Genomic DNA, 20,820 nt, shown 5'->3' with positions numbered 1-20,820 from the left:
GTTATTTGCTTTATCTAACTCCACTGAGCTAAAGCATTCCATCTCAAATTTGCTGCTACTTAATCAAAACTTGGCTGCAGTTCACTGCAAATTACTTCGTCTTCCATTTATATCACTGATTCTGATTGGGATGGAGAAGACATATAATGTCTTTGAGAGACATTTATCAGCCATGTTTTGGGCAGTCCAACATTTTACCTTTATTACTAATCCGCAGTCAGTCACATGGTAGCACAGAACTTGAATATTGTTGAAAAGAGAGGTATGTTGCTGAAATCAGGACAAATGCAAGAATGCCAAATTTCAAACAATCACAACAAGTAAACCCTTTTGCATGATTACTATGCACTAGTGATGCAAGTGCTATTTTCCACTAATAGAATGCTGTCGCTGGTCCAAAAAGATGTTCCACCTCCAACACAATTGAGCAATACAGTGTATGACTTTCAGTACCGGTCTGATGCCAGGTATGTAGGCCACACGTCCCAACAATTGGCTGATCGAATCAAGCAACGTGTTCCTCCGGCTGCTCGTAATAGGCAGAGTACACACTGTACTCAACCAGCCTGTGCTTGCAAAATCCAAAACAAAATGTCTACTGTTGGATATGATTCTGCGATAAGGCAGCACTTGAACAACCGTAGTGTGCTAAAAGCTACACTAACAATCAATATAAGATAATCAGTTGCGTTTATAATGCAGCTCATTGCACTTGCTATACATTCATATGCAGGGACCTGTTCTCTGCAAACAAAAGTAACATGTTCAAACCTTGTGTCTTTTTTGAATTACCCAGAAGCACAGGAAGCCAACAGTTTCTTGCTGCTTTCTCCATGGCAATGCCTCAGTCAATCAGAGTCAACATGGCAACCAGTTAGCACCTTCCTATTGTGTCATTTGAAATCCGGTATTATTGCATTTGTCCTGATGAGTGCAAGACAAAAAGCTTTGGCAACATGTCTCTCTTTTCAGTAATATTCAAGTTCTGCACTGCCAAGCAACTGATTCAGAGACAGTGGTTTAGAACAGTGCACTGGATGATGCAAAGTACAAGAAAGTGGGACCACATGGCAAAGGAGCAAGAAACTTCTGTCCAGAAAGCCGGTTCACAAATCCCTTCTCGATGGTGAAAGCATTGATCCAGACATCAGTGGATCTAATTTTAAATGTTGCAGTGCTTGGAGACTGTACTAAGCGATCTTCAACAATTGCCAGCTAGTGTTGAGAAGTTCATTGCCAGCATGCATGCTGTGGTGACACAGGGAATGAAAACACTGCAGTTCGTCATGCAGCACCTGGTGGGGATATTTGTAGCACAGCCTCATGACAGAAGCCAGAAGGATAGCTGTAACATCTTTTTGTGAACGTTTAGTCTATTGCCATAAGCTGCTTTGGGTTCCAATGTGCAAGAGGCCCTCTCCTGATTTAGATAAGCTTGGCAGGTGCATGGAAAGAGTTGCTGATTATGATTAATCTTAATCCTAAGAGTCTCTCTTAGATATACATAGCCAGCCATTTCTCATACACTTGCCATTTTTTACGACTGAGATGGGAGGAATGTGTGAATTATCAAGCTCCTCTACCCCACAGACTGCACCATTAATTTAAATGTTTAATTTTCTCACCAAAATGGCCAATCGTGTACCTATACTTCTAGTACCCAGAAGAAATGAGACTCTGACCAAGCTTCTTTTAAAAAACTCAATGATTAATTTATTATATAACAAAACTCCTTTTGAACAAGTTTCAAGAACTGGTTGACAAATGTTTGTAATCTGGGAATGTAACTAACTAACCTTTTAAACTCCCCCAACACACACGGACACACATACATACACAGACAAACAAAAGACAGATAGGTAGTCTCTGCAGAGTCAGGCAGATGGGAATAAAAACTTTCTTAGAAAAAAAAAATGAAGTTCACGGAAGTTTGATGTTGTCGATCTGACATCCAGTGCTAGATAAGCAGGTAATTTCTTCCAACTCAATACTGGAAAGGCTGACATTCTTATCTTCGTTCCCCACCACAAACTCCGCTCCATGACATTAACTTCAACACTCTCCATAGCAATTATCTGAGTTTGAACCAGATTATGCTCAACCTTGGTGTTGTATTTATGAAACAATAATAATTTTCCTAATATTATTGGGTGAAGACGTGGACCCAACAGATATTGGGATGTTCACCAACGATGCTTCAGCATGGAAGAGTGTGCAGCTGGACCAATTTTTCCTGTCTCAGCTAGCAAGTCCGAAATTATGCAAACTACACTCAGATGAAGATTATCTGGCTACAGGTCAAGAACCACACATGGTTTTACAAAGCACAGAGAGAGCACGAGCGAGCTAGTCAGGGTAGCCTTCTGTTCTCAGCCTTTCCCCAACAAGACTGAAAGCAAAACTTAAGGATTTTTCCTCTGCATGTGTTTGCATTTTTGTTTTCCAGCTTTTCATTAATTAAAGACTTTGCAGTTCAAAACAAACAACTCCTTCTCATGCATCATATAGCTCAGATGACTGCTTGGAAGAGGCCTGCTTGTTCACAGTTTCAAAGCGCACTTATGACCCTTTAAAAAAACTCTCAAACAGCCTCCAAATGTTCAAATACTGCAATGTCCTTCCATATTTTTAAAAAGAAAAATCCAGTTTAAAGAGATATGATTCTATCGAGGAGCCACTAGGTAGGGCTGTAGAATACAAAAGTCATGCACACTCACTAATTGGAATAAAATGTAATGACGGAGGCGTGTATCTCTCCACTTGTGCAATACCTGCTAGGAATTTCATAGGGACACTCAGCCAATTTCTAGATGACAAACAAAACAAAAAAGTCTGTTGGACCAAAACCCATGGCAACAAATGACTTTCAATCAATGATTTGGCCAAATAAAATACAAAAACTGCAAAGCATTGAAAAAAACAATACAAAAGTATACAAGGAATTTGCAGGATGTCCTTATAAATAATTTAGCAATCCCAAAAGTTAATTGCATATGTATGACAGTAGGGAATAGTGCAGCTCTGGTGTAATGGGTAGGAACTAACAATAATGTTGAAATCACAATTTCTGTTCCTCCGTACTATTCAACAAAGTTCTTGCCTCTTTCTGGTGGGAGCTTTTTGTATCTGAATTACACCGACCAGAAAGGCACATACACTGCTAAACACTAATTGGCTTATTTACTGGGTGCAACCAGCTACTAAATATTTAAAGCTAAAGCTATCACAAACTTTTAAATGTAGGATAAATATATATAATCTCAATACATGGGCTGTAATAGCAGTCTGTATTTAGATAAGGAAAATTGCCTGCAATGGCTTAATTTCCTGCTCCTTCAATGTTACCTATGGAGCCCTCAAGGATCTAGCCTTGGCCCCTTCCTATTTCTTATCTACGTGTAGCCTCTTGAGGACATCATTCAAAAACATAACAGGCTCCACACATAGGCTGACGACACCCAGCTCTACCTCACCACCACCTCTCTTGACCATAAACTGCCAGGCTGCTTGTCTGACATCCAGTGCTAGATAAGCAGGTAATTTCTTCCAACTCAATACTGGAAAGGCTGACATTCTTATCTTCATTCCCCACCACAAACTCCGCTCCATAACATTAACTTCAACACTCTCCATAGCAATTATCTGAGTTTGAACCAGATTATGCTCAACCTTGGTGCTGTATTTATGAAACAATAATAATTTTCCTAATATTATCGTAGGTTATTGTAAAGTAGGTTTATAGGGGTGTGTATGGATGATTCTGTCTGTGAGATCTAACTGAGATGGAGTGAGCTAGACAGCAAGCTTGAAATTATCAAAAGGAATTAAGTGTAGAAAGATACTTGAAATGCCAATGAGCAAACATGGATGAGGTCTTAGCATATAAGATGTGAAGGAAATTTGCATTTTTAGATAAGTGAAGGAGTTGTTTGGATTTCAAAGGGATGGTAGGATGTATACAACTGGTAAGTAAGGCTAAGCAGTGTGTTTATTTTTCCCAAAAGGAAAGAGCTCACATTAGCAACATCAAAGATTTTTATATAATGGGAAAAGTAAATTTGCAAAGACATATGGAATAATAGAATTTACAGATTAAAGAGAGAGAAACATATACAAAGAAGGAAAGAAGATCACCTTCCTTGAAATCTTTTCTTTTGTTAATAAATATTTTAATTTAATTTATAAAATCTCTAAAGGTCTTAGTTGACTCATTACTTCTGAATATAATGCATACACCTCCTTGTAATAAATACAAAATTGCAAAACCGTTGTGATAGTGTGGCCAAGTTTCCCTTGTAGATTTGGTCCACCTGTCACACCTGCCACGTCATAACATATTTGACCCAAACATGAGCTTCTGATCACATATCCAGACTATTAGTAACACTGCCTGTTTCCACCTCCACAACACCACCCGACTCCACCCCAGCCTCAGCTCATCTGCTGCTGCAATCCTAATCCATGCCTTTGCTACCTATGGACTAGGCTATTCCACTCCTGGTTGGAGTCCCATCTTTCATCCACCTTAAATTTAAGCTGATTCAAACCTCTGCTGTCCATATCTTAATTTGCATTAAGTTGCGTTCACCTCTCACCTCTGCGCTCACTGACCTACCTTGGTTCCAGCTGAGTGACATCTGGATTTTACTATGTCAATGGTACTTTAATAAGGGCCAAGTTCTTGTTGTCCTTCATTTAGCACAGTGGCTTCCTACTTCTGACTATTTAATGGATATCTTATTTTGAAAACTGTACCTCGATTGAAGCTATCAGGTAGCTATTATCAATAATTTAGACATACCTCCAATAGTTGTAACCCATTCTTTTAGAAGTGATTTCACATCTTTCAATTCATAGGCTCCAGCGAGGTTAGCTCTCAAATAAGCTGAGTCAACATTAACTTCATGTTGTGAGGATGTTTTCGTTTGGTGGTCTGATGTGGAAGCACCAGGATCAACCTATAAGTAAATAATGAACAGTGATTTGAATAAAATACACAGTAATTGCTAATATTTAATTATTTGATACTTGATAGCAACACTGTCATAGAAAGGGTTCTTTTTAACAGAATTGAATGGTACAGCAGTTATAAATAAAACATTTGGTAGCATGATGGCATCATTACTGCTTAGATCCATAATCTGTATATCTAAGTTATATTGGGATGTTCTTCTACATTAAAGAAATTTATATTCAAGTTCTTAAGTCAGTCAGTTTATTTAGAACTGTATTCTCATTTCTACCTGAAATTGTTGCCCCTAGACTTACAATATCAATCCATGCCCTTTTCTATGGATATTTAAAAAGAAAGCGCACTAAGGGCAACATTCTATTTGTGATTAAGCTCATCAATTTATAATATAATGCCAGCATTCAGTTAAGGATCTGAGCTCTAAAATTACCACTGCTGTATAAAACCCAAATGATTCTGTACATAGCCTACCAAAAGAATAACCCCTTGAAAAATTATACAACTTTTGTAAATGTGTTTTCCTGATAAGTGAAGTAAAGAGATTGAAACTGGTGCTTTCTGTTTTAGCTTCCTGTCGGTCTGAAGAACAAGGCAAGTGAATAGGAAAGGGAGAACAGCTCTAGCATCTTTATATGAAAGGCAAAACAAATTCCCAATACCAAAGTTAAAAATAAAATTCCTTATTCATTAAGTTTAAAACTAGCCATAATTTACCACTGAACTAGATTTAGTGTATTGAACAATAGTATACCTGCAGCTTTTCTTCGACTTGGTGTTCATGTCGGATCAAGTCAGGAAGTACTTTATGTGGATTGACCATTAACTTATTTTTAAGAGGACTGTGAACTTTAATAGGGCTGGTTTGATTCTTCTTCTTGAACTGTTTCTTAGATTTTTCAGGAACAGTATTCTTTAACTGAAGTAATGGATTCAATAACTGATTCTTCATGCCTAGAACAGTAAAATATAGCATTTAACTGCTGATAGCATGGAAGTGCCATGCCAAAGAAGGCAACCAGTTAAAAATAAATGATAGAAACTCTGGAGTTATACTCAATTCATCCACGGGATAGCAACAAAAATAACACAGTAGCAACACAACTAGAAATCTAAGTTAATGCTCTTCTGAGCAAACCTAAACCTTAATGACTGTTACAGGTGGAAGGGATTAACAACTTAGTTTTTGTAAGAATTCAGTTTATTTTATCTGATAATTACATCAAATCGTTTCCAAAGAAGGTATTTCTTCTAAAGTAGAGTTGTATATCTGTGAATAGTTGATTACAAAGGATAAAGGGTAAAAACTCTGGTACAAATGTGTCCGTAACTTTTTAAATGATGCTGCTCCCCAGATTTGGAACAGGGTCAACGGCAAGCCAAAGTGGCAAACAGAAATTCCAACCTGTCATTTCTGAGCCTGATTAAAGGAATCCACAAAATTCCCAAGTTAAATTCATACACTAGGTAAATATTAGATTCATGGTTCATATTTATGAAGGGAGTACACTGTGATTGTGTTTTGTAAACATTTATGGCAATAATATTGATGGATATGTTCAGATGAGTTACCTGTATAATTTATAGCACAGAAACAGGCCATTCAGCCAAATAAGTCTACGCCGGTGTTTATGCTTCATACAATCCATCTCGCATCATACTTAATCTTAGCCTATCAATATAATCCCTCTATTCATTTCTCTCTCATATACTTACCCATTTATACATTCAGTGACTTCAAAATTATAAGAATTTGTACTAGGATTAATAATTTGAAGGTTCCTAGCATTCTCACCCTGTCGATGTTTTTGATCATAAGCAGCTCTCAGTTCTTCTTGTACATCAGGAGGTAAAGCAGCAAAAACCTCAGGGTCAACCTGCATTTGAAAAACAGAATATCCTGAATACCAAATCCTCTTCATGTGATTAAGATTTAGTTGCTTGTACAAATATGTAATTTGTCATCAATATTTACGAAAATCAATTCTTATTTGAATTTAAAGGCTTCGCATACAATGTAGCCATAGAGGCATAAAGAGAACAGATATTTCACCTGTGAAAATGCTGGGAGGGCGACAATCATTCCAGTAGTGCTGCTTGGTTCCTGAGGTCCAGGCAACTCGAGAATCATTGTCCCCAGTGACACCGGTACATGCCCGGTAACAATGCCTTTCACTGACTCTTTGATATTGGTATCAGTAAAATTAGGCTGTTGTTGAGCTGAGTACGTCTGTTCTACCTGTTCTCTAATATCCGGAGGGAGTGCTTCCAAAACAGAAGGATCTATCTAAAATATAGAGTAAAACAACACATTAACCTCCTGAAGTATTTTTTCTATGTGGGTTTTCTTAAAGATTTATGTTTTCATTTTCTTGGTGTACAAGAGCAATGAAAATCGTGTGTAAAATTACTACTACAAAGTTATAAACTACAGAATACACATCGGCCCAATTGGTATCTAGATTGTTGGAGACTGGACGAATGATGGAAGATGTGTGTCAGGTCCTGGTGGAAGGCCTGATGCACACTCCTACAGGGGAATTGCCAAGGAAGTTTAAACTTCTGATGGGTAAGTTCCCGTTGCCCAGTACCCCTGCATGAAGGTCTCCGACTTCAAGATAGGGTTGGAGACTTTGGACAGATCTGCAGGACTTGCCTGTGTAGCTATCCAGGAAATGTTGGGCAGTTTAAAACCTGGTCTAACGACTGGCTAACTCCACAACAACTTCCCAAGTCACCAGCCCTGAACCTCCAGCCTCACTACCCTTGACCCGACCACTCCACTGCCCCCAACTGGACCTGATTACATTCCCCGCCCCCCCACCTTGGCCCGGCCATCCCCCAATCTGAGTACCCACCAAACCCCCCCACCCAACTACCCCCTTACCCGACCCAACTACTCCCCAACCCGACCTACCCATAAAAACCCAGTTTGACTACTTATACTGTTGCTATTAAATGTGCCCTAACACCAGGAATTGCTGTATTACAAGGAAATGGCTTATACATTAATTTTTGTACCTGAGAAGCAGATGGCACTTCAATATTAATGTCAAGTCGATGTCTATGGATAGTTGTGCTCTCAGGGGTATGTTCTCCAGCGGCTTTTATTGAAGTGCCTGAACTATTAAGGTTTGTATCTTGACCAGGTGGAAGCAAAATAGGATTTCCTGTTTCTGTTGTCTTCTTCCATGCACAATCTGAGTCTGCAATCAAATCCAGCAAAAAGAATGAGTGAATACGGTCCAGGAAACATCATACAACTGACATTGCACAAATATGAAAAGTCATATAACTCATAAAAGTAGCAGCATTCCGTGCCTTCTGGTTTTCATTGAAGTTTGTGAAATGGCCTCATGTGAAGCTACTACTTTTATGCATTTTGCTCAATAAAATGAAGTAACTTGAGCAGAACAAGCAATGTTCCTTTAAATCATGCAATATTTTTATTACAATGCCTGACATGAAAGTGAAAATCTATAAATAGCAAATTAAATTTCTACCATAAATATTAGCAGTGAATCAAATGTACTGTGAAACAAATTAACTCTACTTACTTCAGAAATTTTGTTCCATTTTCACTATTATAGTGTAATACTCTTTTAATACATGGGAGCAGTAGGCCATTCAGCCTGTCGAGCCTGTTTTGCCATCCAAACAGGTCATGGCTGGCCACCTACCTCTACGCCATTTTCCCCACTATCCCCACATCCCATGATGTCATTAGTATCCAGAAATCTATTAGTGATTGAGCTTCCACAGCCCTCTGGGATAAAGAATTCCAAAGATTCACCATCCTCTGAATGAAGAAATTCCTCCTCAGCTCAATGTTAAATGGCCTGCCCCTTATTCTGAGACTGTGTCTCCAGGTTCTAGGCTCACCAGGCTGGGGAAACATGTGATCCACATCTACCCTATCACGTCCTGTAAGAATTTTGTAAGTTTCAATGAGATCACCTCTCATTCTTCTGAACTCTAGAGAACATAGGCCCAGTTTCGTCAATCTCGCTTCATAAAACAATCCCGTTATCCCAAGGATTAGTCTGATGAACCTCCATTGCACTCCCTCTATGGCAAGTATATCCTTCCTCAGATAAAGAGACTAAGACTAGACACAATACTCCAGGTGTAGTCTCGCCAAGGCTCTATACAATTGCAGCAAGATATCTTTACTCCTGTTCTCAAATCCCTTGGGGTGAAGTCAACATACCATTTGCCTTCCTAATTGCTTGCTGCACCTGCATGCTAGCTTTTAGTGAATCATGAACAAGGACACCCAAGGTGCCTTTGGACATCAACACTTCCCAACCCCTCACCATTTAAGGAATACGCCGTCTTTCTGTTTTTCCTACTGTTATGAGCCCCAAAGAAAAAAAAATGAAAACTTACTTTTTAAAATGGAGCTTGCGCCTTGGAGTTTGGGAACTACAGTTCCCAGCAGGCTTTGGCAGTTTCTGTGCATGCACCAGCCCTGGAATGGCTGCCCATGCTCAGAGAATTCTTTTTTACGTTCTTTGGCATCTGCGCATGTGCCGGCCAGCGAATGGCCGCACACGCACAGTTTGTGCGTGTTCACATCTTCAAGACGGTAAATAGCCCTGCGCACATGTGCGGTTTGTTTCTTTTTTTTTTAAAAGCTGGAAACTGTTCCTGCGTGCCTGCGCAGAAGGGAAACAAGGTCCGAAAATGAAACAACACAAAAAGATCAGGTGACCTTCAACATCTCCGTGGAGGAGCACCATTCTGGAGAAGGTGCCCAGAGGAGAAAGACAGGAGGGGGACAGGAAGAAGGTCCCAAACCAGGGAGCGGAACCGAAAGAGGTTCCAAGAAGACAGTCAAGTCAAAGGAAAGGAACAGGAATCTGAACAAGGTCCTGTTAAGAAAAGTTAAAAGGAAGAGGTAGAGGAAAAGACTCCAAATTAAAGAGACAGAACTGCAGGGAGCAGACTTAAAGCAAAGTGGGTTTAAGGGAAGCCAGGAGATCCAAGAAGACAGCTGAAGGTTAGTGATTCCTTATTTCAGGCTTTTGGAGCAGTGATGTTCTGTTGCCGAGGCTGAAATCTGAGAGAGTGCAAGTGGAAGGTGAGGCTTGAGTGCATGAAGAGATCCAGGGGAACGAACATGGGGGGAGAGAGCGAAACCCTGGAGATGGACCTTTGCTGGATACGTCCGAGTGAAAGTGTTGTTTGGGAGAAAAATCCAAGTCAAGTTCTTTGAGCATGGAGATTGGAAACCCTTACGAGAAAGACAGAGTTTCAGTGAGACAGGGTAACAAACATCTGAGGGTTGTGGGGGAGGGGGGTGGTTGATGAGAAGTCCATAGAAACTTGATTTTGGAGAGCGGTGTGTCTGACCATAGTTCACATGGACTGTATACTTACTATGAACATTTGAGTATAAGATAGATTTTATAACTTGGGTCATCTTTACGAATTTGTATATATCTGTAAAGGTATAGTTGGGTGAAGGAGTAGTGCAATTGTAGTAATTATAGTTCTGATAAACTTAGGACTGTAGCTTTAATAATAATCCTGTGTTGTAAGATCACAATCTGTTTAACCAATGAGTTAGCAGCAAGGGGAATCTCTAGGAGGGAGTTCTTCTTTAGTTATAGAATTAGATGAATATATGCAGCTGCTGCTGCTGTCTTGTAAATAAAGTTCACTGTTTCCACCACGAAAAGTTGCTTGGAAAATCAACTCTATAACAGTAAGATTTTTATTGAATTCAAATTTCACCATCTGCCGTGATGGGATTCAAACCCGGATTCCCAGAGCATTACCCTGGGTCTTTGGAATATTAGTCCAGTGACATTACCACTATGCTACCACCTCTATCAAGCCATGTACCTGGAATTTGAGTTGTCCATTAGTAATATCAGCTGGAATCATAACACTACCAAGTTGGATAACATCACACTTATTCACATTTTATTCCATCTGCCATGTTCTTGCTCACTCACTCAGCCTGTCCAAATCCCTTTGAAACTTCCTTGTATCTTCCTCATAACTTACATTCTCACCTAGTTTTGTGTCATTAGCAAATTTAGAAATATTACAAATCATTTATATAGATTATGAATAGCTGGGGCCCAAGCCACTGATCTTTGCAGTGCCCCACCAGTAACAGCCTGCCATCCTGAGAATGACCCATTTATTCCCACTCTCCACTTTCTGTCTGTTAGCCAATTCTCAATCCATACCAGTATATTATCCCCAATCCCATGTGCTCTAATTTTGTTTACTAACCTTCTGTGTGGGGCCTCATCAAAAGCCTTCTGAAAATCCAAATACATCACATCCACTGGTTCTCCTTTATCTATGCTACAAATAACATCCTCAAAAACCTCCAACAGTTTTGACAAACATGCTAAATTGTACCATTATTTTCTAAGTGTCCAGTTATCACATTCTTTATGATAGATTCTAATATTTTCCCCATTTCTGACGTCAAACTAACAGGTCTGTAAATTTTGCATCTTCTCCCTCTCTCCCTTCTTAAATAGTGGGGTTACATTTGCTACCTTCCAGTCAGAAGACTTTCAAGAATCTGTAGAATTCTGCAAGATAGCTACCAATGCATCCACTATCTCTACAGCCACCTCCTTCAACACTCTGGAGTATAGCTCATCTGGTCCAGGGGATTTATCAACCTTTAATTCAATTAATTTTACGAGTACTACCTCTTTATTGATACTAATTTCTCTCAGTTCCTCATTTTCACAAGTCCCTTGGTTCCCTAGAATCACTGGGAGATTTTCTGTAACTTCCTCCGTGGAGACAGACTCAAATATAATTGTTTAGTTTTGCTGCCATTTCCCTATTCTCCATTATGAATTCTCCTATCTCCGCTTGTAATGAACCCACATTTGTCCTTGCTAATCTTCTCCTTTTCACATACCTAAAGAAGCTTGTATATATTCAAAGACTCTGCCTCCAGTGCTTTCTGGAGCAGAGAATTCCAAAGATTAATGACCCTCAGAGGTGGCATTCCTCCATCTTATCTTTAAACTATGACCTCTAGTTCTAGATTCCCCCACACTGGGAAACCCCTCTCAGCAACTACTGTGTCAAGCCCCCTCAGAATCTTATACTGAATGTTTCAATAAGATCATCTCTCATTCTTCTACACTCAAATAAGTATAGGCCCACATGTTCAAACTCACCTCATAAGACAACCCTTTCATTCCAGGAATTAACCTAGTGAACAATCTCTGAACTGCCTCCAATGCAAGCATATCCTTCCATAAATGAGGAAATTAGAACTGTACGGAATACTCCAGGTGTGATCTCCGCTATGCCCTATACAGTCGTAACAAGATTTCCTTACTTTTATACTCCATTCCCCTTGCAATAAAGGCCAATATTCCATGTTTCTTCCGAATTACTTGCTGTACCAACATGCTACCTTTTTGTGATTTTATGTATGAGGACACCCAGATCCTTCTGCATGGCAGCATTCTGCAGTTTCACTCCATTTAAATAATATGTTGCTTTTCTACTCATCCCACCGAAGTGGACAACTTCACATTTTCCCACATTATACTCCATCTGCCAAATTTGTGCCCTCTCACTTGACCTTTCTATATTCCTTTGCAGACTGATGTCCTCCTCACATTGCATTCAATGATACCAAGTCACTCACCATCCTGCCTTGGAAATATATCACCATTCCTTCGCTGTCGCTGGGTCAAAATCCTGGAACTCCCTTCCTAACAGCACTGTGGGTGTACCTACACCTCATGGACTGCAGCGGTTCAAGAAAGCAGCTCACCAGCACCTTCTCAAGACCAACTAGAGATGGGCAATAAATGCTGGCCCGGACAGTGATGCCCACATCCCATGAATGAATTAAAAAAAAATCATGGTTGATCTAACACTTAACTTCATATGCCCGCCTTTGCCCATATTTGTTACTACCCTTAGTTAATAAATCTATCAAACTTGGATTTAAAATTCAACAATCGATCTAGCATCAACTGCCATTTGAGGAAATGAGTTCCAAACTTCTACACCCTTTGTGCATAGAAGTGTTTATTAATTTCACACATAAAAAGTCTGGCTCTAATTTTTATGTTCCCTAGTCCTAGATTCCCCAACCTTCGGAAAAAGTTTCTAACTACCCCAAGCAACATCCGTAGATGTTCCTCCGTCTAATTCTTTAGTCTTGAGTCATTGTTCCTGAGCACCTTTTTCCCCTAATATCATTGAAAAACATTTAGTGTTGATTTTGACATCCCTTCTTTTCACACTCCCTTTCTTAAAATCTGGTTTGCTACTCTTTGCTGTTGTTTGTATGTCTATCACTTGGTAGGATCTGCACTAATTTTTGTTTACTTTTCCGGTTTTATTTTGTCTCTTACCTCTTTAGTTACCGAAGGTTGCGTTTTTGGGCAAGTAGAGTTCTTGCCCCATAGGGGTATAAACTGGTTCTGTATCACATCAAATTCCTTCATGAACACCTCCCACTGATTTTTTTTTAACTAATTAACTGATTGGTCCAGTTTACTGTGGACAGTCTCTGTTTCATCCCAATGAAGTTAGACTTACCTAAATCTAGAAATTTAGTAGATGTTTTACATTCCTCCCTTTCGAACATCACATTAAACTTCATCATATTATGATCACTATTAGAAAAAGTTCATGCACTATTAGGCTGTTAATCAAATCTGGCTCATTTTGTTAATGGCATGCCCCTTTGCTGGTTCCAGGACATAATATAACAAAAAACTATTCTGGACACATTCAAGTAATTCAACATCTTTCTAACATGCTAGTCTGCTTATTTATTTGAAAGTTAAAATCTTCTGTTAAAACCACTCTGCCAATGCTACATGCTTCTTTATTCCCGCATTTATACTATCTACTACTTTACAGCTGTTACCGGGGGCCTATACACAACTCTCTCCTTTTCTCTCTTCCCCTTCCCTCCCCTTCTCTCTCTCTTTCCTTCCCCCTCACTTCTTTTCCCTTTACTCTCTTCCGTTTTCCTTCCTTTTAACTTTCTCTCTCCCACCTTCCCTATTTTTTTTCTCTCGTTTCTCTCCCTTCTTCCCATCTCTTTGGTTTATGGTAGGCATCTCTAAATTTTTCAAGTTTGCTAACCTTCTGAAAGCCTGTGTTCCATAGCTTTCTTTGTTCTAGATGTCTGAAAAAGGTCCATCACTGAACACAAAGGTCCGGTAGTAGTGTTACTCCGTACAAATGAAGAAAAGTGAGTAAATGAAGCTTTGCTGTCTGGGATTAACTGATGCATCTGAATTCCAACCTAAAGAATGAAAAGGAAAATGCTAGATTCCACTCAAATATATCTATATATGATTAAAATAATCTGTTTTACATTTTATTCACTTATTTCAGTTTTAACCATACAGTATATATCTTACGAAATGTAAACGTATTACCCAATTTATTTAAACGTGCAGTTTGGTATAACAGAAATGCCATACCATAAAATGCAGTGACAACAAATTGTGTAACCAATTAAAAGTAAATTAAAACAAATATTATGCAGGGGTACCCAAGCGGTTTGTCATGCTGAGCTAACTAGCAGCATGGAGGTAGGGGAGGTCCGTGGGGTACTTTTAAGTATAATACATAACACTGAATTGAAGGTGCTTTTCAATTATTAGAAAAATAACTCTATAAAAGCTTTGGTATTACTTAATATACTATCTTTTCTAACTTACTAAGAAAAATTATATTCAACTGTTTTGCATATAGTCATATTCAATTGGTTGCTCTCTATTTTCATAGAACTAATTACATTGCAGGATGCCATTCATCCCATCAAGTCTGCGCGCACTGACTCTTTGAAAGAGCATTCTACCTAGTCCCGCTCCCCTGCTTTATTCTCGTAATCTTGTACATTCATTCTTTTCAAATAGCAGTCCCATTCCCTTTTGAATACCTCGATTAAACCTGCCTCCATTACCCTCTCAGGGAGTTTGTTCCAGACTCTAACCACTCTCTGGGTGAAAAAACTTTTCCTCACATCACTTTTACTCCTTTTGCCAATTATTTCAAATCTGTGCCCTCTAATTCTTGATGCTCTCTTGAGTTTGAATGGTTTCTATTTACTCTGTCCTTACCCCTCAGGATCTTGAATACCTCTATGAAGTCTCCTTTCAGCTTTCTTTTCTCCAAGGAAAACAGTCCCAACTTCTCCAATCTATCCTCATTGCTATAATTCTTCATGCCTGGAATCATTCTTGTGAATCTTCTCTGTATTCTCTCCAATGCCTTCACGTCCTTCCTCCTGTATGGTGCCCAGGACTGGTCGCAGTACTCCAGATGAGGCCTAACCAGTGTCTTATACAAGTTCAACATGGCTTACTTACTCTTGCACTCAATGTCCCTATTAATAAAACCTAAGATACTATATGCTTTATTAACTGCACTCTCAATATGCCCTACCACCTTCAATGACTTATGTACATATACACCGAGGCCACTCTGTTCCTGCACCTCTTGTAGAGTTTTTCCCTTTATTTTATACTGTCTCTCCATATCCGACCTGCCCAAATGAATCACCTCACAGTTCTCTGCGTTGTTTAATATCTAATTATCTTGTGTATTGGTAATCATCTTCTGAGTTCTGAAGAAGACTCATATTGGACTCAAAACGTTAACTTTGCTTCTCTCTCCACAGATGCTGCAGGCCGGCTGAGTTTTTCCAGCATTTTCTTTTTTAATTCAGATTTCTAGCATAAGCAGCATTTTGCTTTTATTATCATAATGGTGATAATGAATACTCTAGCAGATAGTTATCTTGAATTAGAGACAGAATTGGTCAAATAATAAGTGCAACCTGCTGCTTCAATCAGCTCAAAATGCCTATTTTGGCACAATAAACTCTGGAATATTAATTATTCATAGATTACCATAATTCTAGGAAGGTAGATCATTTATCATGGATCAAATGAGGCGGAGAAAAATCAGAAGTACCAGGAATGGCAAATACTCAACTTTAGAGTCATAATCATTTACGGCATGCAATCCGATCACAAAGAAAATCTTTCCTCATAAATATTAAGAATTACTGGCTCCTTTGCACTCATGAATCTTTGCACTCATCGATTTCAATGCATAGAACATGCATAAGCAGGATCAACCAGGAGAATACTCCAGGTGTGGTCTCACCAAGGCTCTGTACAGCTGCAGTAAGACATCCTTGCTCCTATTCTCAAATCCTCTTACAATGAAGGCCAATAAACAAAAACATACGATTTGCCTTCCCAACTGCTTGCTGCACCTGCATGCTTGCTTTCAGTGACTGGTGTACAAGGACCCCAGGTCACTTTGTACGGCAACATTTCCCATTCTATCAGCATTTAAATAATACTCTGCCATTCTGTTTTTCCTACCGAAGTGGATAAAGCAAGAAACTTCTCTCCCTCATCCTGTATAAATAAATCTGCACAGGAATCTGTTGTAGTTGAATAATTAATCACTTAAAAATATTACTTAACTTGAAATTAGAATCATACAATGTAAGAATAACAGTAAAGGGCCATTTGGCCCATTGTGCCACTGCTGGCTCCTTGGTTGAACTATCCAATGAATCCCACTTCCCCATTCTTTCCATAGCTTGGCATTGTTTTTCCTTCAAGTATTTATCAAACTTCTTTTTGAAAGTTACAGTTGAATCTATTTCCATGCTTTCAGGCAGTGCAGGCCAGATCATAACTCTGTGCAAAAAATAAAATTTCTTCATGTTGCCTCTGTTCCCTGGCCAATCACATTTAATCAGTGTCCTCGGGCTGGTGTTCCTTCTGCCACTTTCTCCTTAACTACTAGAAGTATAAACTATAGAAACCTCAACTACAAAAAGTGTGGCCATAACGCGGATATTTTATCATGGATTTTGGGAATCTGATTTCTGGCTCTCAAATTTTATGCTGTTAAATCAACTTTTTTCAATCCAGTAGCATAGGTGTAGACTCAGCTAAAGAATATAGAACAGATAAGGTAAAAGCAAAATACTGCGGATGCTGGAAATCTAAAACAAAAACAAAAATACCTGGAAAAACTCAGCAGGTCTCACAGCATCTGCATAGAGGAATACAGTTAATGTTTCGAGTCCGAATGACTTCATCAGAACTGATGAAGAGTCATTCGGACTTGAAACGTTAACTGTATTCCTCTCTGCAGATGCTGTCAGACCTGTTGAGCTTTTCCAGGTATATTTGTTTTAGAACAGATAAGGTATTGATTTTATAGCGATAACATTCAATTGTTTAAATAGTGGAGACCAATTTTAAACAAAAACTTTAAACTCACCCCTCTCATATCTGTCACATTCAGCTTCATCATACGGAACATGTGCAGTACCTCTCTGCTAATTACTTTAGCACTGCCTGTTGCATGGTCCAACGTTATACTTCTGCACAATCCAAATTTGGAGAAGTAGTTGTTAGGATAAAAACCCAAAGCAGGCAATAGCAGGACACATTTATTGGCTTATGACTAATGTTATACTAATGCTATTCATACATATGAAAACCAACTTTGAAAATTCATTCCCTCAGAATTTTATGCTTCCCATGCTTCTGTTGCCCTTGACCTAGGTGGCAGAGGTCGCGGGTTTGAAAGGTGCTGTTGCAAGAACCTTGGTAAGTTGCTACTGTGCATCTTGCCGATGGTATGTACTTGAGTGTTGTCCAGGCAAGTGGAGAGTATTCCATCACATACCTGACTTAAGGCTGGTCAGTGGTAGAAAGGCTTTGGGAAGTCAGGCTGTGAGTTATTCTCCACAGAATTCCCAGCCTCTGACCTGTTCTTGTAGCTACTGTATTTATATGGCTATCATATGATTTATTTTTAATACATCGTCTCTGCAGTTAGTTTTTCCGTGCTACAAGGCAGAATTGAATAACTTGATGCATGTAAGTGACATAAAGTAAGCCAAGCTTTGCATGTCAAAATAAGCAAAATTAATTTGTGATCATTCAAAAACATAACACACATCAACAAAACATAGAATTTGAAGAGGAATTTAATGGAATGCAATTTCATTTTGTTAAATTTATTACCTTTTTTTCCCCTTTCCCAGGTTGCTTTGTTAGATTTTTTCGTCCACCTCCCCACCCACAAAATTGGTTCAAAAAAGAAAGGAAATTATTTAGGTAACTTGGTGGATACTTTGTAAATAGCTTGAAATGTGTGTCTTGTATACTTACAGAATAAATCAAACAAAGCTTAAGTTTCGAAATTCGATAACTAGCGAAATTGGGAACAGGGATCTCAATTGGCTGAATATTCCCCCTGTCGGGCGGGCAGTTGAATGACGGGCACATGGAGGCCATTGGCCCGCCCATCGTGACGTCCACACAGAAGCGATATGCGTTGCTTGTGCGGGCAGGGGGGAGTCCCAAAATCGAGAGTGCGCACTTTCACACATGTGCACAAAAGAATGCATTCATCTCCCTGAGGCTAAGGGCTGCCTTAGGGAAGTCGGCTGTAAATGTCAAAAAGATAAAAATAGAAAAATAAAATTTCCCTAACATGTCCCCTCATGTGACAATGTCACATAAGTTGGGAAATGTCACAATTTTCACCAAAACATTATTAAAATGTTTTAAAAGCTACATGAAACCTCATCCCGCCCGTAAGGTTTCATGCTTTTTCCAATTTGCGCCGGGGCGCTTGGCCTGCCCTTTAATTAGGTAACAGCCTCTGTCAATGGCCTCAATTAGTTCCCCCCGACGTCACCGTGCCTCATTTTATGCATCGGCGTGCTGGCTCCGCCCCCGCTTGCTGATGCGTAAAATCCTGCCCAATGAGTGATTAACCCGCACACATGCTGCACACAAAGGTAGCGAGCAAATTTCATTTTGCCTGCTAATTTAAATGACTGTGGTATGCAGCCGTCGCTAAGTGCACTGTTGAGTGGCTGAACATCTCAGCGGGGGCCCAAATTGTGAAGAGGTTAGCTTGAACTTATGCTAGTATGTGTGCTTAAATATATTCTGCATCTCGTAAAGAGAGGTGCGTTTTGCTTGGAGCAGTCGCTGGTCATTCTATAACTGAATCTGACAAGGAAAAGTCACAGGAATGGCACAACATGGCAGAGAATGGGCTCCATGATATTCTGATGTTGCACTGGGGGTCTTGGTGCATGAAAAGGAGAGATGTCATTGATACATAGTGAGCCAGGATTGCCTCCAGGCAATCTTTATGAAGGCATTGGGTCCAGATAGCCATGGTGGTCAATGTCAGGAGAATACCTTGAGGGCCTGAATGCCGCGTGGCAAGAAATTCAGTAATCTCGAATGAGAGGTCAGCGTCATTGTATGCATCTGCAAATGCCACATCCCATCAATTGCACCTCCAGCATCATATGGTGCTTAGTACACCACACCCCCATCACTCATTTACCAACAATCTCTAGCAATCACAACTCATACCTTACTTGGTAACTTCACCTCACCCTCAAACACACAGCACTTTTTGTAGGCCCCACAACCACATCTCTTAGTTTGTATATATTGCCAACTATTCAATCATGACAGGCATATCACCCAAACACATTGCATCACACTGACACACTTTCTGCTCTCTTGCAAGTGCCAGGAAGAGATATTGTATATAATGTTATTGGAAATTATTTTTTTCAAAATAGAGGTTTGGTTTGGTGTGTTTTAACTGGATTAAAGCCAGCTAGTCTGGGTGCTTTGATGTATAGTAGTTTTGAGATGTAAACAGTAGGTAGAGGGTACATTTGCATTTTGTTGAATAGAGCATTCAAGAATGGGAGTGAAATCTTGCACCCAGCTAGGAGACACCAAGCAATGTTTATATTATTAATAAAATTGCTACAGTGAAAAGGGTTCAAAGGGCCTGCTGATACACATGAAAATTTACAATCAAAGGGGAAGGCTGGGTATAACAGAAAGGAGTTTGCAGGGCATGTAAGATCTAAGCCTGCAAGCCTACAACTGTCTACAAAGGAGCCAAATTGAAAGGAATGTCATTTTAAATTCATAAGGTAAAAAATGCTTTGCCTGGTGTCTGTTTAAGTTTATTGGTTATTGTTGCCTTCATGGAGATTAATTTGGGAATTTGTTGAAAGTTATGAAAGTAGTACTTTGTAGCCATGTGTATGTGTTTAATTTGTTGTAACTTAATAAATGTTTAGTTTGATATTAAAAACCTTGAGAACTGGTGGTCTCACTCCTGAATTTAGAGCTGCAACTCAAAATAATTTACCAATTGAAAATATAGGTTATGACAGTTGTTTAAAGTTTCCCTCTGGGATTTTAAATAACTCAGCCTTGACAAACTGCTGTGTCATAGCAATTGGGGGCTGTTGGCAGGATAAAATTTCTAATTCTTTGATTAGTTTGGAATTGGTGAATCTTAAGGTTACAGGTATGAAAAGCAATTTGAACTCAGGCGTTGGTGAGGTATTTTAGAAGTGGTGAGACTGCAAGATGGCTTTGGTAATTGCTAAGACTTGCCTGTGAGTAGACGATATAACTATGATTGGGTTGCAACCAATAACCTAGAGTAAATTAACAGAGTTGGCAGATAAGTTAAAATTGGGGTTACCTGCGGGGGCTAGGAAATCAGATATAATTAAAAGAACTTTTAGGAGGATGTGACCATAATATGATAGAATTTACCCTGCAATTTAAGAGGAAAAAGCTGGAATCAGATGTAATGGTATTACAGTTGAATAAAGGCAACTACAGAGGGAGGAGCTGGCCAGAATTGACTGGGAGATGAGCCTAGCAGGAAAGACAGTGGAACTGCAATGGCAGGAGTTTCTGGGTGTAATTTGGGAGACACAGCAAAAATTCATCCCTAAGAAGAAGAAGCATACTAAAGGGAGGACGAGGCAATCATGG

At 39.3% G+C, this 20,820-nt stretch overlaps 1 protein-coding gene across 3 annotated transcripts in view; it reads right to left on the bottom strand.

The window, feature by feature from the left end:
* The window catches only part of rev1 (REV1 DNA directed polymerase), a 136,274-nt gene that overhangs the window by 20,367 nt on the left and 95,087 nt on the right, over positions 1-20,820 (bottom strand). For all 3 annotated transcript variants that reach the window (XM_041199005.1, XM_041199006.1, XM_041199007.1), the window contains 7 exons: positions 17,252-17,354; positions 14,075-14,237; positions 7,991-8,175; positions 7,023-7,256; positions 6,765-6,846; positions 5,724-5,923; positions 4,802-4,958 (listed from right to left, as the gene is read on the bottom strand). In XM_041199005.1, the coding sequence (XP_041054939.1) occupies positions 4,802-4,958; positions 5,724-5,923; positions 6,765-6,846; positions 7,023-7,256; positions 7,991-8,175; positions 14,075-14,237; positions 17,252-17,354 (1,124 nt within the window). The remainder of the gene's footprint in view (positions 1-4,801; positions 4,959-5,723; positions 5,924-6,764; positions 6,847-7,022; positions 7,257-7,990; positions 8,176-14,074; positions 14,238-17,251; positions 17,355-20,820) is intronic.

The sequence above is a fragment of the Carcharodon carcharias genome, chromosome 11 (genome assembly GCF_017639515.1).
Source record: "Carcharodon carcharias isolate sCarCar2 chromosome 11, sCarCar2.pri, whole genome shotgun sequence".
Lineage (NCBI taxonomy): Eukaryota > Metazoa > Chordata > Chondrichthyes > Lamniformes > Lamnidae > Carcharodon > Carcharodon carcharias.
This window is presented reverse-complemented; position numbering and strand designations above follow the sequence as displayed.